This window comes from Bos javanicus, chromosome 24, assembly GCF_032452875.1.
Source record: "Bos javanicus breed banteng chromosome 24, ARS-OSU_banteng_1.0, whole genome shotgun sequence".
Classification (NCBI taxonomy): domain Eukaryota; kingdom Metazoa; phylum Chordata; class Mammalia; order Artiodactyla; family Bovidae; genus Bos; species Bos javanicus.
In genome coordinates this window covers 21495354-21520944 of record NC_083891.1, presented here as the reverse complement: position 1 = coordinate 21520944, position 25591 = coordinate 21495354, and the positions used below count along the sequence as shown (strand labels likewise).

The following is a 25591-nucleotide window of genomic DNA, read 5'->3' as shown; positions in this document are numbered from 1 at the left end:
AAGGCCTTAATCAAATATCTCTGCCCTAAACCTAAACACAACGCCCTTAAAACGCTTTCATTCCAGGTTCCTTTATTCCTTCTTACATGCTGTTGCTTTCTGGTATTTTTGTTCATTTAACCAAATAATTATTAACTTCTGTCATGTGCCAAGTACTATTCCAGGTGCTGTAGTAATAGCATTAAAATAAAGTCTCTGCCCTCGTGAGGCTTACAAGATATTTAATACATATATTACATTGTAAATTGGTGTTTGGTGCTAGAATGGAAAGGAAAGCATTAGGACAAAATAAAGAATGACTTAGAAGTGGAGATGCTATTTTGTATATGAGTTTCTCTTGTCCTCAGACATTTCATAAGATTTTTAGAGCTTAAATGTGAAAAACTTGATTCCCATGCTGGAGGAACTTGCATTCTAACCAGAGAGTCAGAGAAGTTAGAGATGTGAGAGCCATCAGCATACAGGGGAGGTATGTCAGCTTTACCTCTGGTGGATTCCCCAGGGACCTGTGTAGTGTCAGCCTGCAGACACATCCAGGGCAGAGTGGGGTGAGCCAGAGAAGACTGCAGAGCATGTTGAGAAAAGTGGGAGAGAAAGGAATGACCCTGGAACCAAGATAAGAAGAAGGTTTGGTTCTATTTACAGCTTGTCTGTTCCCAAGATATTAATAATTTAAGAGGCTGAGACCTCAGGTAGGATGAATATAAGAAAGCGACTTGTTTTGGTAGTTAGGACATTAGAGTGATTTGATTAAAAAAGAAAGTTTCATTGAAGTGAAGCCATACCACACTGGGTTGAGAATTTGAGAAGTTAGACACAGAAAGTGAAGCCTTCTTGCACAGAAGGTAGTAAAGGAAACAGTAGAGTGAGAGAGTGATGATTTGAAGGGAAGAGGGCAGCATTGTGGAAGTCAGGGCTAAGATGGATGTTTTGGCAAGATGTGAAACAAAACTCCCCTTGGAGACTTTCGGGGCTCTATGGCCAGGCGATAAGGTGGGCCTCTGGGCTGGAGAAGGTTTCTCCTGGATCCGTTACTTGCCAGAAACTCGTCCCCAGAATCTCTAGTTTTTCCATTGCTGATGGTGGCAATGTATTTCCTTGTGTCTGCGCTCATGGTCAGGAGGAAAGATGTAAATTTTCTGAAACCACGTTGTTCTGTTTTAATGAGTTGGCGTTTGAATTCAGGAGATAAAATTAAAAACATGGGGAAACATCCCCTGACCATTGCTCTTCAAATGCCTTAGCGTGAGAGGACATCACCATAATGTGCTAACTACCAAGACAAGTCTCTTTCTTATACTCATTCTACTTGAGACATCAAGTAGAATGAGATTTCCCTTTTCCAAACACACAACCACATCTCCCCATTTTTCTGTTCATTGTCCCCAGAAGTCCCTTGATTTTTCTGTCTCCCTATTTTAACTCATATTGTTTTGTCCACCTGAAATATCCTTTTGCCTTTTCCTAACTCAGACCAATTCCCCAGTCGTTCTCCTTCACCATTTTCTCTCCTTGGTGTGCTGTAGCTCCTTGTAACTTGGCACCTGTTGCAAAAATAGAAAAGCATTTTGTAAATTGTAAAGTGTCATACAAACTTACTAATATTATCTGTCCTTCTGAACTGCAAGCTCATTGAAGGCAGAAACTGAGCCCTTTTCATGTTTATGTACATCAAACTACACAGTGTTGTGTCTTGTACATCCTTGTTATTTATTAAAGTCTGAATGAATTAGGGATATGTGATTCTTTGATAGGCTTAAGGATTGTTAAGACTGGGCATGTAACACACCAGGTTCTGTCTTGCAGCTATTCCATTTATATTGAAATTCTCCTTCTATGGAATCTCCTTTAAAAGTAGATTCCCTAATTTGGATCCTCCACTGGTTTACATTTCGTTTTTTTCTTCACAGGCTACATACCTATCTAAATCAATAATTATAGGTTGCATAGTGATGTATTGGCATGCTTTTGACTGTAGTATTGCAGAATATCCAGTTAAACAGTCAGAGTTTTATCCCTTTGATAACAAAAAGTCCAGCTCTGTGCAGTTTCAGGATTAGTCTGTTAGTGGCCCCTGGGGATAGTCAGGGTCCCTTTTGCTTTCTGTTTCCACCTTGCCATCCTAAGCATGTTGACGTTGGCTCCCCTCATGCCCCCAAGATGGCTGCAGCACTTCTCAGCGTGTTCTGCACACAGTATCCAAAGGCAGAATAGTGTCTCCTTCCGCTTCTCTATGAGGCAGCGTAACTTTTCCTGAATGCTTCCCAACAGATTTCCCTTCAGATCCTGCTGGTTGAGATGTGGTTATTTACACTGGCAAGAGGAGTGGAACAGTCACAGTTGGCTGGGACCAGTCAAGAATAGGTAGTCTAGCGGAAAATGATCACTTGAATTCAGTTAGAGGTCTAATGGCAACGAAAAGCAGGGGGTGGGGGTGGGATATGGAACAGTGTCTGCCATAGGTACTGTCTGTGTGTCCTTGACCTTCCCACCAGGGAAGTTAATATCCTTGTCGATTTCCAAGAAGAGGAAGGATACTTTTTACAGTATTTCCACTGAGCTTGGTGTTGGATCTCAGAAATACTGTATTCGTCGACTCACTCATTCACGTAATAAACATGAACTGAGCACACATTTTGTGCCAGGTGTGGTGCTCAGCACGGGGGAAGTAGCTGAGTAAGACCTGCTCCTCCTCAGGCGAAGTGGCTGGCACTTAGTCCAGTGGAATAGGGTGGCTGAAGTAAAGCGGGGAGGACAGAGTTATTCTGTAATAAACTGATTTTAGGAAATTTATTTTTCAGCAGGAGATGTGGGACATGTGGATTTGGGATGTGAATTCATTTGAAAAGCCACTTTGGGGTAAGTTGATCACTGGGCGTAAATGACTTCAGGGTTGGACTTCTCTTTACATTGGGATTTGCTCTTACAGTGGCGCAGGTTCAGATTTACCCTGACTGGACTTGATGCCTCATATACATGCCAGAAAGTGAGTGGCTTGTACTAAAATCCTAGCACAGTAATTTGAGAAACATAACCATCAAGCATAGCCACATGTGGTACTAATTAATTAGCACATTCACTTCTCATTCACGAAAGCAATGTGAAGACTAAATGAAGACCACATTTAGAAATAGAAAGATACTTATTATATAAGGTTTAACCTGCTTGTGTTCAACCAGTAGTCCTGATGTGTGGACTGGAGAGCACTCATGGCGCCAGTGTTAGGAGGATGAAGGGTTCAAGTTTGTCTCTGAGCTTCTCTTTGCAGGACTCCAAATGCATCAGTACAAATGTAAAATGTTCCTGATTTTTTTTGTTTCATCTAAGAAAGAGCCTTTAGAATTATTATTTAATATTTACTGAGTGTTTACTGTGAGTATGTTGTGCATTACTGCATTTAATTCAGGGACTGTGACCTGGATATGTTTTTCTCATTCAAGGAATAAAGAGGCCCAGGTTTATGCAAATAAAGTAAAATTGCTAGGAGCACATTACTGATATTAATACGTTCTGGAATTCAAATGTGAATTTTAGCATTTGGCCTAATAGACCATCACTTCTGTTTTAAAATGCTGATTGTGTTGGCTGTTCCCAAGACCACCCCCAGATTTAGTGATTGCCTAGGAGGATCTATTTCTGCTTTATTGACTGTGCCAAAGCCTTTGACTGTGTGGATCACAATAAACTGTGGAAAATTCTGAAAGAGATGGGAATACCATAACACCTGACCTGCCTCTTGAGAAACCTGTATGCAGGTCAGGAAGCAACAGTTAGAACTGGACATGGACCAACAGGCTGGTTCCAAATAGGAAAAGGAGCACGTCAAGGCTGTATATTGTCACCCTGCTTATTTAACTTATATGCAGAGTACATCATGAGAAACGCTGGGCTGGAAGAAACACAAGCTGGAATCAAGATTCCCAGGAGAAATATCAATAACCTCAAATATGCAGATGACACCACCCTTATGTCAGAAAGTGAAGAGGAACTAAAAAAGCCTCTTGATGAAAGTGAAAGAGGAGAGTGAAAAAGTTGGCTTAAAGCTCAACATTCAGAAAACGAAGATCATGGCATCCGGTCCCATCACTTCATGGGAAATAGATGGGGAAACAGTGGAAACAGTGTCAGACTTTATTTTTCGGGGCTCCAAAATCACTACAGATGGTGACTGCAGCCATGAAATTAAAAGACGCTTACTCCTTGGAAGGAAGGTTATGACCAACCTAGATAGCATATTGAAAAGCAGAGACATTACTTTGTCAACAAAGGTCCGTCTAGTCAAGGCTATGGTTTTTCCTGTGGTCATGTATGGATGTGACAGTTGGACTGTGAAGAAAGCTGAGTGCCAAAGAATTGATGCTTTTGAACTGTGGTTTTGGAGAAGACTCCTGAGAGTCCCTTGAACTGCAAGGAGATCCAACCAGTCCATTCTAAAGGAGATCAGCCCTGGGATTTCTTTGGAAGGAATGATGCAAAAGCTGAAACTCCAGTACTTTGGCCACCTCATGCGAAGAGTTGACTCATTGGAAAAGACTCTGATGCTGGGAGAGATTGGGGGCAAGAGGAGAAGGGGACGACAGAGGATGAGATGGCTGGATGGCATCACTGACTCGATGGACGTGAGTCTGGGTGAACTCTGGGAGTTGGTGATGGACAGGGAGGCCTGGCGTGCTGCTATTCATGGGGTCGCAAAGAGTGGGACACGACTGAGCATCTGATCTGATCGGATCTGATCTGACTGCCCACTAGTTTGATTTGCTGGAAAGACTGACACAGCTCAACATAGTGTTGTACTCACAGCTGCATTTTTATTACAGCCAAAGATACAGTGCAAGAACAGCAGAAAAAAGATAAAACAGGTGAATGTTGATGAGATCAGGTGTGGACTTCTGAGTCTTCCCTCCGTAAGGATCACAGGACCACGAGTTCCCCTCCAGCTGTGAATGATAAGAGACATGTACAAGACGTGTCTGGTCAGGGAAGCACATGAGTGTCAGAGCCTGGAGCTCCTGTTGGTAGCCAGCTGGTCACGTAGGCGTATTCCTGCCATGTGGCTAGCTTTGGCAGCTGAGAGTTGGGCCCCAGACCAGACACCAGGTGCGCGTCATAAATCTTGATGATTTCTTTAAACAATGCTGACAGCCTGGTACATCCTGACTCACCACCTCTAACATCCTTAACAAATAACCATGAACATTCCAGGAGTTTCTTCTCAGCATTTGGCCAGGGGTCATTGCCATGGCCCTAGGCATCCCCCTGGGCTTAGCACGGACAGGGTAGAACACACCTGCTGTGTTAACTCTTTCCTCACAGACTTCCACATGAAATAATGTTGCATTTGCTGAATGCAAAATTTAATGATGATATATTCTGTAGAATATGATACTCCACACTTGAAAAAAATAATTGATAGTGGAAATAGTTGACAGATTTCACTTACCTGAAGGGAGGCTTCTAGATTCTTTTCTTTTAGGGATTTATATATAATGGTGACTTTTGGATTTCCCATTTTGTCCACAAATCCTGGTGGCTTAGACAGTAAAGAATCTGCCTGCAATGCAGAAGACCTAGGTTCAAACCCTGGGTTGGGAAGATCCCCTGGAGAAGAAAATGGCAACTCACTCTAGTATTCTTGCCTGGAAAATTCCATGGACTGAGGAGCTTGGTGGGCTACAGTCCACGGGATTGCAAAGAGTCAGACATGACTGAGTGACTAACACTTTCACTTTTCATTTGTACTATATACAGGTATATGTTATGTTAAATAAAAATATAACAAAATTAACTTAATTAATTTTATTAATTAAATTAATTAACATATTACAAAATTACACATTGACCTTCTGTCTGTGAAAGTCAGCCTCATGAGAGGCTTTTAAACACAATGGGATTTCTTTTTTTTACTCAATTTGCAGCTTTACAGAGATAATTTTGCAGAAAGAAAATAACTCATAGCTTAAAAGTTATCTGCTTCCAGGATTTGAAGCCAGTCTTCACTAGTTAATTTATTGCTCTTTGAAAACTGCTTTCTATTATGCAAAAAAGGAAGAGTAGTTGGGGAAGATTCCATGCTTGAATCTGAGAAGTTCTGAGTTAACAGAATCACGCAGCTTGCCTCGATGCAGGGCTTCATAGAACCTTTGGTGCAGTGATATACAGAATGAATCTCTCAGAGCAAATGGAGGAAGTAACATTTCCCTAACTTAATTCTTTAGTGAGAACTCTCAGGTATGAGTCCTACAAATGGTGTTCTTCAGAACAAAATAGCAGGACATCAGGAAGCCCTTAAAGGATTTTAGCTAAAGGAGAGAGAGAAACAAAATATTTGTAGAAAAAATTTAAAGAAAACCTTGTTGCAGCAAAGTTTAGTATCTTACACTGTCTGATAAAACCTGTTTAGAAACTTCCCTATCTGGATGTCTTTTTCCTGCCAGGTTTCCTGAGTTGGTGTTTCTCTTTTGTAATGTGAATGGCGTGTCTCTTACCCTGGTATTTAGTAGCGTGATAACAGTTTCCATGGTGTGGATCATTGCCTTCATGCTTCTACCATCTACAGTGTCTGACATGGTATCAAGAACAGAGTTGGCCAAGACTCAGTAAATATCCAAGCAGCATGGAATGATTGGGACTCTAGAATACTGGTTTTTTTTTTTTGTTTTGTTTTGTTTTAAAGGAATAACAAAGTAGTAGACATAAAGTTTAGATAGTAGACATTTATTTTAGTAATGTCATTTTGAAGAACATTTTTAGAACTTTGCTTTTGACTTCTTGAATTTAATTCCTCTTCTCATCACCAACTTCTTTTTTTATGACTTATATGAATTTTTAATTGGTTTATTTTCTCAGAACAGTAAAATTGTTCCACCATAGACATGTAAGCATTTTTAACTACTGGATTTCTTTTGCAGTAGATGTGGTCAGCATAGCTAAGGAAGGCCAGTGGGTCAGAAGTAGCCAAGGTACTCCTCACCTAGTAAAAGGTGAGAATATTTGCTTTACCTAGTACCAAAAATTGTTGTAAAGCTATAATTAAGATGCTGTGTGGTGTAGGGATAAGCAGACCAATGGAACAGAATGTAGAACCTCAGAAACATGACTTATGACAAAGTTGGCATTGCACACTTTTAGGGAGAGATTGAACTTTCCATAAACAGTACTGAGACAATTGGTTATCCATAGGGAAGAAAATAATATTGAATTTGTACTTACACTGGAAAGGTAAAACTTTAAAACTTCTAGACATTAAAATATTTTTAATGATCTCTAGGTAGAGAAAAACTTCTTAAGACATAGAAAATATGGACTACAAAATACACCTCTTATTAAGAAGATAAGGTATAAACTGGGAAAAGATACTTGTAGTACATGTAACTGACACAGATTAGAATCCAGACTGTATAAAGATCTTCACAAACTAATAGGAAAAAGACAAAACAACTTCACCCAATAGAATAAACTTCAGTGAATACATTAGGAAGAGGAAATGGAAATGTCAGAGATGGTGGGGAAACTCAAATTAAATTACACACTTACCAGATTGTCAAAAAATTAAATAGTTTGACATCAATAAGTGTTGCCAAGGACATAACACATCCAGAGTTCTCATTTTGCTTTAGACATCTGGGAAAGCAAGTTTGCCATATGTTGTCATATTGAAAATATGTGTAGTCTCATGACCTAATATCCCTAGGTATGTCCTCTAGATCAGGGTTGTGACAACTCATGAATAAAGAAAGATTTTTAACATCTTTAAATGATTAGGAAATAATTTCATAATTTATAATTTAAAAATTATATGAGATTCAAATTTAATTTCCATAAATAAGCTTCATTTTATTGGAATACTGTCACACTTACTTGGTTACATATCACGGCTGCTTTTGTGGTACAACCCCAGATTCAGGTGATTGCCACAGAGATGTTATGTCCCGCAAAGCCTAAAATGTTTACTGCCTGGCCCTTTGCAGAAGTTTGCTGACCCCTGGCACATGTGTACCAGGAAACATGCATAAACCTAGAAATAATGCCATGCCTATTAAGCATGAAAGGGATAAGCTATGATTAGCCCCATAGTGTATGATGACATTAATATAAGCCAGTTGAGCATTATACAGTGGTGAAAAGGAACGGACTACAACTACATGCAGCATGAATGGGCTTGAGGAATGTAGTGTTAGAAGAAAAGCAAGTTTCAGATTTTTCCACTTATAAGCGGTTCAGTGTCCCTTCAAGTAGCATAGTGTGCCTCATAATGTATAATTGTTCTGACTAGTAGAGAGGAACTTCAGAAGTGGACCAGAGCCTGACTTTAGGTTTCCTCTCTCTGCCCCACCACTACCCCCGCTTCCGCATCCCAGGTGTGTGTCAGGAACCCCGTTCAAACTCTCATAAGTGGAAAAGGGGATTATTAGAAGGATTCCTGAGTAGTCACGAAAGCCAAAGAGACAGGGACTCAGTCACTATGGGACCCTCCTCCTCTCGTCCTGCGTGCCTCTGTCTGAGCTCGCCCTCTTGGACTGCAGGTCGGCTTTCTCTCCGTGACGGGCAGTGTAGCTGACTGCAGCGCTAGGTTAGCATGGGCTTCTAGTCTGTGACTCGGGAAGTGAAGGGCTGAGGGCCTGTGCTTGGCCTGGCCAGGTCATTTGGCTATCCTGTGCCCATGGGACTAGGTCTATTACCAGAAGTCCTTGGGGTAGGGTGGGCAGAGCAAGAGTCAGAATCATGAGCCAGGAAACCACCTCAGCCTGTGTCTATTTTCTCGCTTCTTTAAAGAGTAGTAATGTGTAAAACAATATGTGGCATTCTGACACAGCTTTGTGGATATCAGGCCTTTTTTGAAGTGATCATTAAGACATTGGTTGTCTAAGACCGTATACTTGGTGGTTGTGGTGGAAAGAGAGGTTAAATGTCTGTTGAACATATTAGTTTAATTAAAAATCTCTGCAGCATTACCACAGAGATCTCTCATGCTTCCCCTTTATGGTCACAAACATTTCAGTCTTTTCCTCCTGTAGGGACATTTAAGACATTAAAATATTTGAGTCAAAATAGATGTTATTGTTGCTTTAAAACATGATACACGTGGACTTCCCTGGTGGTGTAGTGGATAAGAATCTGCCTGTCAATGCAGGGAACATGGATTTAATCCCTGGTCCAGGAAGATTCCACATGCCTTGGAGCAACTCATGCACCTCAGCAAGAGAGGTCCCCGCAGGGAGAAGCCCAGGCGCCGCAGAGTAGCCCCTGGAGAGAGGCGGCTGGAGAAACCCCAGCTGGAGAAAGCCTGCGAAAAGCAACAAAGGCCTAGCGCAGGCAAAAATAAAAATAAATAGTATTAAAAATTTTATTTGGTTCTGTAGTACTATAACCATGTACCCAGAACTCATTCCAAAAGTTCTGAGAATATGTAGGTATAATACAATTACTTTAAAAAAAAAAAGACATGACATACTGCTGATTTTTTTCTGAATGACTGGGAGGGTACTTAACCCATTGGTAATAGTGTTTAAGGTACTTGAAGAAATATACAACAGTTATCCTCCTAAAATTTAAATTGTTTCTTTGAAGGGTCCTCACCTCTTCTGTATTTACCTATTTTTAAGGTTATTGAGGTTGAATTTATTATGTACAGTAGAATTCACCCTTTTAAGTGTAGTCATACCCGTTTGGACAAATGGACACAGTTGTATGAGCACCACCACAAGCTGGGAGTAGCGGGTTTCCCATCATCACAAGTTTTCACTGTCCTTTGAGGGCAGTCCCCTACTCTTCCAAGCCCCTGGCAACGGCTGATCTGATTTCTCTCTCATATAAATGGCATCATGTAGTATACAAAATGCAGCCATTTGTTACTGACCACTTTCACTTAGCATAAGGCTTGTGAGATTTATCAGTGCTGTTGCATGTACATCGAGAGTTTTTCTTGATTGCTGGATTCTGGGTTGAAGTCCTTCACTGTTTAGAGTACCACAATTTGTTTATCCATTCACCAGGTGGTAGACGTGTGGATTGTTTCCAGATTTTGATGGTTATGATTGAGTTGATATAAAGGTTGTGTACAAGTCTTTGTGTAGACATAGATTATCCTTTCTCTTAAGTAAGATTCTTATGGGAGAAAAACTTTGTTTTCAGGAGAGACTGTACCATTTTGCATTCCACTGGCAGTGTGTTAGTGGTCCAGTTACAGCAGTTCTTGCTAGCATTTGGTAGTTTTCGTTTTTCCTTTAGCTGTTTATATTGGTGCATAGTGGTGTTTCATTGTGTTTTTAATTTGCAGTTCCCTAGTAGGTGGCATTTGGAGAAGGCAGTGGCACCCCACTCCAGTACTCTTGCCTGGAAAATCCCATGGACGGAGGAGCCTGGTGCAGGCTGAAGTCCATGGGATTGCTGAGGGTCAGACACGACTGAGAGACTTCACTTTCACTTTTCACTTTCATGCATTGGAGAAGGAAATGGCAACCCACTCCAGTGTTCTTGCCTGGAGAATCCCAGGGATGGCAGAGCCTGGTGGGCTACCCTCTATGGGGTCGCACAGAGTCAGACACGACTGAAGTGACTTAGCAGCAGCAGTAGGTGGCATTAGCGGTAAAGAATCCATCTGCCAGTGCAGGAGACACAAGAGACATGGGTTTAATCCTTGGGTCAGGAAGATCCCCTGGAGAAGGAAATGGTAACCCGTTCCAGTATTTTTGCCTGGAGAATCCCATGGACAGAGGAGCCTGGCAGGCCACAGTCCCTGGATTGCAAAGACTCGGATCTGACTGAGTACACACACACAATAGCTAACAATGTTCAAAATCTTTTCTTGTACTCATTTACCACCTGAATTGCTGTTCCGGTGAAGTGACAGTTCAAACTTTTCGCCCACTGTTTTCGATTAGGGTTTTTAAACACTGTATTTGGAGAGTTTTTTATGTGGTCTGGTTACAAGTAATTTATCAGATGAGTCATTTGTAAATATTTTCTCCCCATATGTGACTTGTTTTTTATTTAACTGTCTTTTGAAGAGCAGATTTTATTAAGTCCAACGTGCAGTCTTTTTATTTTTTAATGATTTGTGCATTTTACTGTTAATGTCTGAGGAATCTCTGCCCCAAGGTTTCAGAGGTTTTTGCCTCTTCTTTATTCTCCTTTCTCCCTGCACCTCCTGCTTTCTCTGTACCGCTCTCCTTCCAAATACATACACACCCACTTGTGTTTCATCTTCAATTTTAGAATCTAATTGTGCTGCCTTGGAAAAATTAAACAGGGATGGGTACAGAGTTATAAAGACTTACATTTAAGTGTTCTGGGCTGTAAGCTTAAAAGAAATAACAATCAGCAGGTTTTAGAGAACACAGCCACATTTGCGTCCCAGATAGCGCACCAGCAGTTAGACTGCTTGCTTTGCCAGTGACCAAGAGAGGTAGCCTTGCACGTGAAGTGGCTTGAAATACATGGTATATCGGCTTCTCTGGAGAGATCTGTTGTTCCATGACACTGCGCGTTGTAATCCTTTTGGCCTTGCCCTCACCCTAGTCACTAGAGTTAGTAGTGGTTGCTCACTCCATGTGAGGGACTTGAGGCAAGAATCCGACAGTGGCACCCCTGTTCTCAGGGTACAAGTGGGGAGTGTTGGTTTGATGGAAGGAGACCAATAGGCAAGAGATCACAGTCCCCAGAGAGGTGAGCAGAAATAATACTTCACAGTTACAAGTGTCACCTAGTATTTTGGGGTGCTTTTCAGGTTGCTGGCTAGCCCCTTTGTAAGGTAGGAAAGAACTGTTATCTTTTTCATAGATAAACTCTCTGATCTATTCCGGGTTCATGCTACATAAACTGCCCTTGTAAGAAGCTCCTGGGCCCCCCTGGAGCTTACAGCCCTTCAGAGCATCTGCACATTGGCTTTCAGTGGGGGGCACCTGTGCCGAGTGTTTCCTCCATCCACCCCAAGTGCGCTTGATTCTTCCATCTCCCGGTCAGCACTGATACGCGCCTTTGAGCCTTGGTGCCCACGGCTCCATGCAATGATTCCTCGTCTGAGGTCCTGGGGACTGCTTCAGTGCGCCCCCAGACGAGTGCCAGCATGCCAGGAGTGTTTTTGATCTAGCCGTCCCATATTTGGTAACCGTCCATCCAGTCATTTTCTCAAGATGTAACAGATTGGGGTGAGGGTGGGACACATAGAAAGGAAGGTTCAGGGAAGTCTGTGCAGTTACTGTCAGAGCCAAGTCCAGGCCTCAGATCTCTCGATGCCCTTTTCTTCTACGCTTTCCATGAGTCTGTTTCTGAATGGCTGGTGACTAGCATTTTTAGAATGGGATTCAGTGGGACAGAGAGATAAGAATCACTCCAGTTAAACTGATGCAGTACAGCGACCGGGAGAGCTCATATAAATCCTTGGACCATGGAACTGAAGGGGAGTGTTTGAAATGGACTGGGAATTACTGATTTCTTAAACCCCTGTGGCAGTTAATGGGTTAGTTTTTACTTGAGTGTTTAATATAGCAGTTGAATAGAAGGCAGTAAAACCCCACGTGTTTAATGGATATGAGATAGTCGCTCACTGTTTTAATTTGCATTTTCTTAATTGTAGCGAATCGAGCCCATTTTCACTTGTTTATTGGCTCTTCCGGTTTCCTTTCTGCAAAGTGCTTGTTTGCATCATTTACCCATTTTTCTATTTTATTGTGTATATTGATTTGTAGGAGTTATTTGCATGTTATTGATACTATCAATTTTTATATATTTTACAAGTATTTTTTGAAGTCTTATTTAAAACTTATTCTTCATGGTAAAATTTCATATGCATATAAGTTAATCTTTGGATTGTGCTTTAGGTTCTGAATTTTTAGTTAATCTTTTTTCTTTTTTTGTCTGTAGGTTATGAAGGTGATTTCTGATGAAACTGGATTGGAATAATTTTCGTGATCTTTGTATATTTATATATATATATATTTTAAAATTTTGCATTTGACTTAAAGTGCCATGAGAAAATTTGCATACTGCAAGGTGGTCCTAGCCACCTCCTTGATTTGGGTACTCTTGGATATGTTCCTGCTGCTTTACTTCAGTGAATGCAACAAATGTGATGAAAAAAAAGAGAGAGGACTTCCTGCTGGGGATGGTGAGTGACATTTTATAATAATGGGCCTGTTTTGATACATGTGTTACTTGTTTGTAATAACTAATTTGGGAACTATAGAATTTTAACATTTTTTAGATTAATAGTAATCCCTGGCTTTCTGTGTATGATGATCATATTTCTATCAGTTCTCCAGTGGGTTCTTCTAACAGTATTAAAGTGTCATGTATAGAATTGCTAAATTCATGTGTTCAGTGTTAAAAGTAGTTAATTTTCTGGAAGTCGTATTACCAAATAGTGTAGCGAATCGCATAGCTGGGACTACCAAAACTGCACAGGAGATTAGCCTAATGTCATAATACTGAGTGGAGCGTTAAAATTGCATTATCAGGCATGAGAGAGAGAGTTCTCTAGCCCTCCTATCTCAGTCCTAAGGGAAGAAGTTATTTTAGGTAGACATGGTCTGGTGAGTTCATTTTGTTAATGCTGTCAATAGCTCCAGTTAGCACATTTAGGGAGACCTTATGAAAAGATCAGACTATAAAATCAGTGCTGCATTGAGAACACTGCAGTCTCTGGCGTGGAAAAGGAAGGAGACACCTGAAAAATTCCCTTTTAGACTCTGTGTTTAAACCAAAAAACAAATGCCTCCTTTTATTTACTTATTTTTAAACAAAATGAAAATGACTTTGCATTGTGAGTCAGTAATTTAGCTATTCTGGGCCATGCACTTTGTCTGGTTAGTTATAGAATATCTGGCTAAACAATAATTCTATTTTTAGGAATTATATGTAAATGTTTTATTTGAGTATACAGCCATATTTAAGTATCTTACACTTTTATAATGAAGGTACCTGGTCCTTAGCAAAATGGCTGTCTGGGGAGGCCTTACAAATAGCTGTGAAAAGAAGAGAAGTGAGAAGCAAAGGAGAAAAGGAAAGATATAAACATCTGAATGCAGAGTTCCAAAGAATAGCAAGGAGAGATAAAAAAGCCTTCTTCAGCGATCAATGCAAAGAAATAGAGGAAAACAACAGAATGGGAAAGACTGGAGATCTCTTCAAGAAAATCAGAGATACCAAAGGAACATTTCATGCAAAGATGGGCTCGATAAAGGACAGAAATGGTATGGACCTAACTGAAGCAGAAGATATTAAGAAGAGGTGGCAAGAATACACAGAAGAACTGTACAAAAAAGATCTTCATGACGCAGATAATCATGATGGTGTGATCATTGACCTAGAGCCAGACATCCTGGAATGTGAAGTCAAGTGGGCCTTAGAAAGCATCACTACGAACAAAGCTAGTGGCAGTGATAGAATTCCAGTTGAGCTATTCCAAATCCTGAAAGACGATGCTGTGAAAGTGCTGCACTCAATATGCCAGCAAATTAGGAAAACTCAGCAGTGGCCACAGGACTGGAAAAGGTCAGTTTTCATTCCAATCCCAAAGAAAGGCAATGCCAAAGAATGCTCAAACTACCGCACAATTGCACTCATCTCACATGCTAGTAAAGTAATGCTTAAAATTCTCCAAGCCAGGCTTCAGCAATGTGTGAACCGTGAACTTCCTGATGTTCAAGCTGGTTTTAGAAAAGGCAGAGGAACCAGAGATCAAATTGCCAACATCCACTGGATCATGGAAAAAGCAAGAGAGTTCCATAAAAACATCTATTTCTGCTTTCTTGACTATGCCAAAGCCTTTGACTGTGTGGATCACAATAAACTGTGGACAATTCTGAAAGAGATGGGAATACCAGACCGCCTGATCTGCCTCTTGAGAAATTTGTATGCAGGTCAGGAAGCAACAGTTAGAACTGGACATGGACCAACAGACTGGTTCCAAATAGGAAAAGGAGTACGTCAAGGCTGTATATTGTCACCCTGTTTATTTAACTTATATGCAGAGTACATCATGAGAAACGCTGGACTGGAAGAAACACAAGCTGGAATCAAGACTGGCGGGAGAAATATCAATAACCTCAGATATGCAGATGACACCACCCTTATGTCAGAAAGTGAAGAGGAACTAAAAAGCCTCTTGATGGCAGTGAAAGAGGAGAGTGAAAAAGTTGGCTTAAAGCTCAACATTCAGAAAACAAAGATCATGGCATCCGGTCCCACCACTTCATGGGAAATAGATGGGGAAATAGTGGAAACAGTGTCAGACTTTATTTTTCTGGGCTCCAAAATCACTGCAGATGGTGACTGCAGCCATGAAATTAAAAGACGCTTACTCCTTGGAAGGAAGGTTATGACCAACCTAGATAGCATATTGAAAAGCAGAGACATTACTTTGCCAACAAAGATTCATCTAGTCAAGGCTATGGTTTTTCCTGTGGTCATGTATGGATGTGAGAGTTGGACTGTGAAGAAGGCTGAGCGCTGAAGAATTGATGCTTTTGAACTGTGGTGTTGGAGAAGACTCTTGAGAGTCCCTTGGACTGCAAGGAGATCCAACCAGTCCATTCTAAAGGAGATCAGCCCTGGGATTTCTTTGGAAGGAATGATGCTAAAGCTGAAACTCCAGTACTTTGGCCACCTCATGCGAAGAGTTGACTCATTGGAAAAGACTCTGATGCTGGGAGGGATTGGGGGCAAGAGGAGAAGGGGACGACAGAGGATGAGATGGCTGGATGGCATCACTGACTCGATGGACGTGAGTCTAAGTGAACTCCGGGAGTTGGTGATGGACAGGGAAGACTGGTGTGCTGCAATTCATGGGGTCACAAAGAGTCGGACACGACTGAGCGACTGATCTGATCTGATCTACCTGGTCCTTTAAAATTTATAATCTAAAACTTACTTGCCTACGTACTATAATTTTTGTAGATGGGATTATGTAACCAGTTCTGTTTATTTTATGGGAAATTTGCCTAAAATTAGTCTCAGTTGCTAACACTGAATTTTAGTAATACCTAAGCTAACCCCTAACTTTTTAATTTTTATCTTCCCCATTATGTAACCAGTTCTGTTTATTTTATGGGAAATTTGCCTAAAATTAGTCTCAGTTGCTAATACTGAACTTTAGTAATACCTAGGCTAATGCCTAACTTTTTAATTTTTATCTTCCCCATAATTTTTAATAAGATATACTTTTATACAAGGTCAGCCTATCTGTTGACTTTCCTGGTTTCCTTTAAGGACCTGCTGCTTAGTAAGTTTGTTGTGTGACAAGACCCAGCCTCCTTAACTGGTGTTAGAGCTGTAACTCTGTTGACATTTAAATCAGAGGGCAGGTATCGCTATTCACCATTAAAAACCTAGAATATTCCCAAATGGAACAGATTAACTTTCCCCTCATTCCACACTAACCCATTGCCATTTATAGTGGGAACTCATGGTATTCTATCTTAAATGCAAAAGCACAATCATAAGACAGACCAGGACCTCTGTAGTGGGTGAAGACACACTTGGTCTTCACCAATGTTTTGTAATGTTTTGTAAACTGCTGTGTGCTGGGCAGTGTGCTACGTGCTAGTGATACACATTTCAACAGTACAAAATAGTTTCTCCCGTTGGGAAACTCCCAATCCAGTAGGAGAGGAAGAATAATAGACAGGTAGTGATATGATAGCTTCCCTGATAGTTCATTTGGTAAAGAATCCAACTGCAGTGCAGAAGACCTCCATTTGATTGCTGGGTTGGGAAGAGCCACTGGAGAAGGGATAGGCTACCCACTCCAGTATTCTTGGGCTTCCCTAGTGGCTCAGCTGGTAAAGAATCCACCTGCAGTACAGAAGACCCTGGTTCAATCTGTGGGTTGGAAAGATCCCCTGGAGGAGGGAAAGGCTACCCACTCCAGTATTCTGGCCTGGAGAATTCCATGATTGTATAGTCCATGGGATCACAAAGAGTCGGACACAACTGAGCAACTTTCAGTGATACGGTAGATAGCACACTAGAGGTGTGTGGGAGGAAGGAACACCGTGAGACCTCTGAGAAGGTGCTGCAGGGAAGTAACACTCAGGCTAAAGTATCAGGGTGCATGGGTGTTTGTTAGGTTTGACAGGTGAAGGGAATACATCCCAAGCAAAGGAGAAAAGCAGGCATAAGATAAGCACATGAGAGAACAGAGTTGATGGATAGGAAAGCGTGAGGAGAGAGCACAGACGAGGCTGGGAGGTCAGCAGAGACCACATCGCAGAAGGCATTTTATAACATGCCAAGGGTTTTGCACTTTATCCTGTAGGCGAGGCATGCCATCAAAGGATTTCAAAGAAGGAAACAAGTAACCTGATGGGATCCCGACTTTCAGAAGAGAGTGGTCACTTGGCTGATGTAGTGGGAGAGAGTGAGACATGTGAGACTGGTTGTGAGACTGCTGGGAAAGTTTGTAGAAGTTCTTGGGGCCCACACTAAAATGGGGCACACAATAAAATATATGGGAAGTTTGTAGATAGTGGACTTTACATAGTAGGGAGAGTCACTGAATGTAGGTAATAGGGCAAGTGAAAAGTCTCCCATGGCTCTCAGGTCTCCGTCTTTGGGTAAATTGGTATGAGGAGGGGCCCCAGAGGCAGAGCGGCTCAGTGGGAAGGCAGAAGGACGAGTTGTGTTTGGAGCATTTCATGTGGAGGGGCTTGGGGCCGGGGGGGCGCGTTATGCAGCAGAGAGTGGCTGGGGTGGAGCACGTGGGCGGCACTGTGGGCTCCGGAGTGTGCAGCAGAGACAGGCAGAGTTGGAGAGGATCACAGAGAGTCAGCAAGGGGAGAGAAGGCTTCTGGAAGTCAGGGGCAGCCTGGAAGTCAGGAAAAGCCAGAGGGAGCAGGGTCATGGAAATCCAGGCGTGATGGATGGATGTTCAGTGATTTCACCTGAGATGAAAAAGTGGTTGTGATACATTTCCTAATGGGGTTTCTCGTTATCCTAGAAAGTGCCATTTCAGTACCAGTGGACTTGATATTTACTGGTGTGTAGCTTATCCTTTTAGGAAGCTTTGACACACAGAGTACAATAGTTAGAAGAAAGGAATGGAGCTAAGGTTGGTTTTCTGTGTACAGACGTATTTTTTAATGTATTTTGAAGAGGTTTAAAATATAAAGGAATGAAGTAATACTTCAAAGAACAAACTCTCGGCAGAGGAGACAGTGGGGTATCAAAACCGTAAGAAAAGATTTATCCTTGAAGAGGATTCTAAGGTTAGTATGCTTCTGAAAACCACTAGTGACATGAGCATCAGAGAAAAGGAGTAGCTTTTATTCAAAGTATAGAAGTACAGAGTAAAGGAGATACGGTCTGAGAGCGCAGTGTGGAGCCGTGAGAGACAACAGCGTGTCCTGAAAAAAGGAGAATGAAGGTGAGTGAGGGTTGTGAGCTTAGTGGGCCTTGTGGGAGAGTCAGGTTTAAGTCTGGTGGATGGGACCTCTGTGTTGAGGAAACTTGATATTTACTATGTGGAAATAGCAAGATGGTGTGGACGACTGAGAAAGAGGTCAGCAGCGGCAGGATGAGAGCAGGCTGAGCAGTACGATGCCAGGAGGGGAGTTAATAGCTGAAGGGAGAGACTTACGAGAGGCCAGTGGTTCTAGATGGGGCCCTAAAGCATCCATTTTTCAAACTGTTTCAAGGGATTGAAGGGAAAGAGTGGGGAAATGACTAAGGGAAGGGGAACCATGGCTGCCAAGCAAGAACAGTTTGAAAAATCTGCTTTGATGGGGGGTTTCAGTGCAGTGGGCACTTGGAGGTCCCAAGTAGTGTAGGAACCCTAAGGTTACTGCTCTCAATATACGGCTGCTGAGAAATTGTGGTGCCGATGAAGAGATCTTTCACTAAAGTAGTTGGGAGAGGGTTGACAGGCGATGGCATGAAGGATGTAGACCTTCTTAGTGGAATTAGCAGGTACAGTCAGTGACCTGGAAGAATAAGTCTCTTCTGTTAGAACACATAAGGTCTCCAGGATCTTCATTCTCTGTGGCATTTGAAAAACCAAATTAAAACAAACAATGAGCAGATATGATACTCTAGAGCAGTTGTCTCAGTATCGTAAGGACCTCCTTTCTGAACTGCTTTACAGTGCCAATTTGGTAAAATTTACCAAATTCTGCTCTTTATACTGTTGTGTGCAATTAAGCAGAATGGATTCATTATCCTTATGATAATGCTCATCAGATTATCCTAGGGTCTTACATGTACTCACTACTTACCTACATCACGTATCAGCAGGCCTGTCTGGTGATTACACAGGGTTGATTTTATTCTGTTTTATTTTATGTTCTTGAGCAGTACTCTCTCATTGTTTTATATTTACTTGTGTTTTATACACCAGACTCTGTGAGAATAGGAAAATTCTTCTTTCGCTAGAGAAGTAGATAAAATTGCCCTTGGAAAAATAAAATTAGTACAAGTTATGTCTTAGGAGTATTTTTGCAGCTCCTCTGCCTTGTTGGAATTAACTCATTCAGTTTATGGATTTGGATGTTGCATAGAACATTCAGTATTTTTACAGGTACACTTTCAAGTAGGAATTAATCCTTTATGCCAGCTCGGTACCTGATTTTCAGATTACTAAAATACTGATTATTCAAGTTTTTACGTGCTTAGGCTAGAATTATTTCAGTTGTCACATTAGGAAGACTTTGAGAACATATTTTATAGAAGAAACTTTAGATGGTTCAGTTCAGTTCAGTTGCTGAGTCGTGTCCGACTCTTTGCGACCCCATGAATCGCAGCACGCCAGGCTTCCCTGTCCATCACCAACTCCCGGAGTTCACCCAGACTCGTATCCATCGAGTCAGTGATGCCATCCAGCCATCTCATCCTCTGTCGTCCCCTTCTCCTCTTGCCCCCAATCCCTCCCAGCATCAGAGTCTTTTCCAATGAGTCAACTCTTCGCATGAGGTGGCCAAAGTACTGGAGTTTCAGCTTTAGCATCATTCCTTCCAAAGAAATCCCAGGGCTGATCTCCTTTAGAATGGACTGGTTGGATCTCCCTGCTGTCCAAGAATATTGTTAGTAAAGGCTTTCAGAAATATTAACAGACTTTTAGTGTATTTAGAGTTTTATTTGTACACATTACAAATGTATATAAAATTGGAATAAGGGTTAAAACACAGGTATTGAGGTAGCAGAGTTATCAATGAATTTTGTTATATGCAATAATATTTTAATGTTAAAAAATTAGGTAATTTGCTTTGTTTATATAATACTTATTTTATATAACACTAAGAAAACAGAAACATTTCAATTATCATTGTAAGCCAAGTCCCAATTTCAGAGATATTAAAATATGGGGGAAATACTTTGGAGTAAGTGAAATATAGTGCATAAAAACAGGAAAAATTATGATCGCCTAAGAAAATTGTTTGGGAGAAATGCTTTTAGCTTTTTATCTTCCCAAATGGATATCCTGTAACTTTGAAAAAGTGGAAGTGTTAGTCAGTCAGTCATGTCAGACTTTTTGTGACCCCATGAACTGTAGCCTACCAGACTCCTCTGTCTGTGGAATTCTCCAGGTAAGAATACTGGAGTGGGCAGTCATTCCCTTCACCAGGTGATCTTCCTGACCCAGGGGTCGAATCTGGGTCTCTTGCACTGCAGACAGATTGTTTATGACTGAACCACCAGGGTTTATTCTACTTCCATGAGAAAATACAAATTGTAGAAATTTGTAAGCTGTGTTAAAGCTAAGGTATGTCATGTGGTTTGTATATGTAAATCTCATTTGGCAGCAGTCAGAGTGAGCTTGTAGGTTTTTTTTATAATTAAATTTTCTAAGAAATGAAAAATTTCTACCTTGTCATGTAGATGAAGTTTAGCTGAAGTATACAATAAAATGTTAGTATTGTGTTTTCACATAATACTTCAGAACAACACTTAGTTACCCCCTTGTCAAAGCTGATTTTATTCTTAGAAATTATCTACATAATGAAATTTTATGCCAAAGAAAGTATTTTTTTCAGTTCAGGAAAATGATAATATCCAAACCCATTTCCATTGCTTTCAAACAAGTTTCACTGATCTCTTTTTTAATTTACATGAAAGACTGGTAAGTAGAAAACAAGGGAAGTTAATACTTACTATCTTTTTTGTTAGTTGCTTTTTGCAAGTGTGTTAGTAATAAAAATATTCATTAACTAATTTCATTTTATCCTGGCATCTTTGCCAAAGAAAATTAGTTTACTGCTGCTGTAAGTCACTTCAGTCGTGTCCAACTCTGTGTGACCCCATAGACGGCAGCCCAACAGGCTCCTCTGTCCCTGGAATTCTCCAGGCAAGAATACTGGAGTGGGTTGCCGTTTCCTTCTCCAATGCATGAAAGTGAAAAGTGAAAGTGAAGTCGCTTAGTCGTGCCCAACTCTTAGCGAGCGACCCCATGGACTGCAGCCTACCAGGCTCCTCCGTCCATGGGATTTTGATGCAAGAATACTGAAGTGGGTTACTTTACTGGTCCCCCTTTAATTCTTTGGGATATTATAATTTCTAAATTCAGTTATTGTGGTGGGTTCTGTAAGTAGTAGTTACAAGACTTTTGATTAATGGTCATTTTAAATGTGGCTCTGAAAACTCACATGTATCAGTGGGGTAAAGTATGTAATGTGGGTATTATACTAGATATTCGGGTTGTTAATAAGTACCAGCTGATCAAATTTGTAAAGTATTATAGCCAGGAAGATTTTGTATGTTGTACAGTTTTGCCCAATTCTTTAAGACTTCCAGGCTGGAGTTCACTATGATGGGGCAGGATTTTAATTTTCTGGTCATACAGTCTCTTAGGCTATAAGCAATCAAGTTTATACTTACTAGTCTTACTAGTTCTTACTGTAATTTCTTGAGTGCTCCTTCATACTCCCCCAATCCTCATAGAAAATTTGAAGCATAAACAAAATTAGAGAAAACAGAAAATTGATCTCCCGTATACCTATCATCCAGAGAAGGCAATGGCACCCCACTCCAGTACTCTTGCCTGGAAAATCCCATGGACGGAGGAGCCTGGTAGGCTGCAGTCCATGGGGTCGCTAAGAGTCGGGCAAGACTGAGCGACTTCACTTTCACTTTTCACTTTCATGCATTGGAGAAGGAAATGGCAACCCACTTCAGTGTTCTTGCCTGGAGAATCCCAGGGATGGGGGAGCCTGGTGGGCTGCCATCTATGGGGTCGCACAGAGTCGGACACGACTGAAGCGACTTAGCAGCAGTAGGCAGCAGCAGCATACCCATCATCTGGAGAAAGGGAAGGCTACCCACTCAGGCAGTCTGGCCTGGAGAATTCCATGGATTGTATAATCCATGGAGTCACAAAGAGTCAGACATGACTGAGCAGCTTCCACATATCCATCATGTCTTTAACAGCTGTCAGTGCAAAGCTAGTCTTGTGGCATAGCTACATGGTACCTCTTTCTTTTTGTCCTCTCCACCCTGCTTTGTTGGTTGTTGTTGAAGAAGAAGAAACTGTTTTCTTTTCTCCAGTTTTCCACAGTCAGGATTTGCATTCCGTTAATGTTTGTTTTAAATCATGTCCTCAGTCCCCAGTAGTATTTCCTGTGAATTGATAAGTGGGTCCAGGGACTTAATTACATTCAGAATCTACTCCACCTCACCTTGCCTCAGGCAAAACTATATTACAGATGGTGTTCTGTATAACTTAATACTCAATTAAAAATTTAAAAACCGAGCAGTGTGAGAATGTTTCCATTTTAACTTTTCTTTAAAGCATCATCTTATACTAAAATAGGGCACAGGTAACTGAAGGATATTTATAACCAGGGCCACTAGATGTCTCCCACCTACTCTTTGTCTGTGCCATGCACAAAAGGTAAGTGTGACTTCCAGAACTCCAGTGCTTTGTACTGACCCCTGAGTGTCCCAATCCCCAAATCTGTTCATTGCTCTTTATTTTCAGAGACAGGTAAGTAGAAATTGACTCTGAGAGTTTAATAATTTATGGTTTTTTAAGTTTTAAAAGTTTATATGAGCATTGTGTTTCTGTACTTACAGTTTTCATTATACTTGTCATTAAAAATTTTTGTCACTGAGAATTTTTTAAAAATTCTTATATTTAAAGAGCTTAGTTGGCAAACATTAGATAGGATTTGTTTTTTAAAATTGTATTACAGGAGTTTCCTATGATTTTTCAAGTTATTTCCTAATGTTTTAACTTCCTTCCTGAAATCGCAGTTTCTAAGCTCTGAGAATGGGGACAATTATTATACACCATTTTTTCCTTGATAGTTCTTTAAAACAGATTTTATGTTCTGTTTATGTTTTATGTTGAAGGCATAGTGAGTAATATTCTGCAGCTCTGGTATGGATAGGTTCCTTTGTACCTGCTCTGGACAGTCATCCTGTAGGCCAGCTTTGCCGACAAGAGTTGTTTTCGGTCAGACAAAGCCTAAAGCCTGTCTGAAGAGAACTCCTGGTTCATCTACTGCCGTGATGTCTTCAGACATTTCCATCCAGAGACTTTGGGGGGGATGCCTTAAAAACACACTGCAGGAGAATAACACTTTCAGCTTATAAAATAAGTAATGTATAAACAGATAATTTCATCCCATTCTTACCCTCACCTCATTCTCTATCCATCCCTTTTAGGTGGGAAGTTTAACACAATTTTTTCAAATTTAATATATTCTAGAACACATTTTTCTTGTAACACTTTTTAATATCTCAAAAGTACATAACTAGGAACAAGATTTGGGATTTGCTGGTCAGAAATATTCTTTTTTTTTTACTGATACAGCCAGTCCTCCGTATCTATGGATTATGCAGAGGGGTGATTGTACCACATACATTTTTACATAAAGGATTTGCACATCTGCAGATTTTGGTATCCACAGGGTGGGGTGACAGTTGTCTTGGAACTAGGCCCTCGTGGATACTGAGGAACAACTCTGTGTTAAGAAACAACATTACTTCTGATTAGAATTACATTTCTTGATGTTCTACCTTGCATAATGCTTATTATAATGTCTATTGTTAATTCTAGGGTTTCATTTTGATTTATTTTGAATAATACTTGTACTCATGTATTAATTTAGCATATAGTTATAAAATGTCTATTAAACACTGCTAAACTCCACAGAAGGTACATGAATAAACAAAAAACTCCAGCTAAAAAAGAAATCATAATCTAGCTAGGTGGGGTGTCACAGGCATGTTTAGCAGTCATAATTAGGGAGAGCTGTTGATTAGAGGGACTTTCCTGGTGGCTCAGTGATAGAGAATCTTCCTGCCAATGCAGGAGATGCAGTTTTGATCCCCGGGTCGGGACAATCCCCTGGAGAAGGGAATGGCAACCCACTCCAGTATTTTTGCCTGGGAAATCTCATGGACAGAGGAGCCTGGCGGGCTACAGTCCTTGGGGTCGCAAAGAGTCAGACATGACTGAGCGTCTAAACAACGACAATTGATTAAAGACACAGAGCCTTGGATGAAATGATGTGGTCAAAAGTAGTAAGCCATCACTCGAGAGAGATGCAGAAAAGCTGCAGGAGAGAAGCCGTCCTAGCTGGGGCTTGGACTAGTGTGGGTTTGGTGTTTCACAGGTAGAGGTGAGAGGTGCCAAGGGAGGTGGCCAGTGTGAGCAAAGGCACTGGCACAAGTAGACATGAGGCACAGAGAGAGCAGCAGGTGGTGCTTGGTGGGAGGGTGGGGCTGGGAAGCGAAGAGCCCAGCAGGTGGTAGGTTTGGAAACTTAAGTTTCCTGTTAAAGAGATTAGACTCCCTGAGACCATGGGAATAGCACAGTGAAGACTGTGCTTTAGAGAAGTTACTGTGGCCACAATATTCGAGATGGGAGTGCCCAGGCCATGCAGTGATTCAGGTGAGTGGTGCATGGTGAGAAGGTCTGGAGTTAGGGCACAGTGTGGAAGCAGGGGACAGGGCAGCCCCTAGGCTGTGTCCCACATTGGTAGAGGATGGGCTCAGAGGTGGCTCTGGTTGTTGAGGGCATAGTTTAAACATAAATGTTATTCAACAGAAACATGAATTAATTGCTATAAAAATTAATGTTAGTTAAATTTCCTCCTTATTCTTAGTTCTAGAGCCAGTACAAAAGCCTCATGAAGGTCCTGGAGAAATGGGGAAACCAGTCGTCATTCCTAAAGAGGATCAAGAAAAGATGAAAGAGATGTTTAAAATCAATCAGTTCAATTTAATGGCAAGTGAGATGATTGCACTCAACAGATCTCTACCAGATGTTAGATTAGAAGGGTAAGTACCTAGTGTGGTCCTGATGGTATTTAATGTGAATGAAAAGTATGTTCTGAATTCTCAGTAAATCACACATCAGTGTTGACTATTCTTGAAATGAATGTTACATCACTGAGTTACTTCTTACCACCACCCCCCACTTAAGAAATAATGCTGATAAAATAATATCTCAAGTTCTAGAGATCATTGGGACCATGTGTTTTAGGCTTTGAAAGATAATTGTTTATCTTGATGGATTTAGTAGGGATTTTAAACCTCATTATTACCAAAGCATTTATATAGTCAATTTTATAAAGGATCATTTTAAGTTGTGTGTATCTTAAAACAGTGAAGTATGCAGTCATAAGCATACAAATTAGTGAATTGCTACATGTTATCT

The 25591-nt window shown here is 40.9% G+C and overlaps 1 protein-coding gene and 1 long non-coding RNA gene across 6 annotated transcripts in view; both read left to right on the top strand.

The window, feature by feature from the left end:
• The window catches only part of LOC133237507 (uncharacterized), a 498424-nt gene that overhangs the window by 173447 nt on the left and 299386 nt on the right, over window positions 1–25591 (top strand). The window lies entirely within an intron of this gene.
• The window catches only part of GALNT1 (polypeptide N-acetylgalactosaminyltransferase 1), a 122966-nt gene that overhangs the window by 40367 nt on the left and 57008 nt on the right, over window positions 1–25591 (top strand). For 2 of the 5 annotated variants that reach the window (XM_061399593.1, XM_061399588.1), the window contains exons 2-4: window positions 2802–2859; window positions 12862–13105; window positions 25038–25212. In XM_061399593.1, coding sequence (XP_061255577.1) covers window positions 12967–13105; window positions 25038–25212 — 314 coding nt within the window. In that variant the 5' untranslated portion in view covers window positions 2802–2859; window positions 12862–12966. Of the gene's footprint in view, window positions 1–2801; window positions 2860–6959; window positions 6981–12861; window positions 13106–25037; window positions 25213–25591 lie in introns of those variants that run through there. The other 3 variants (XM_061399590.1, XM_061399592.1, XM_061399589.1) reach the window with 3 other exon arrangements.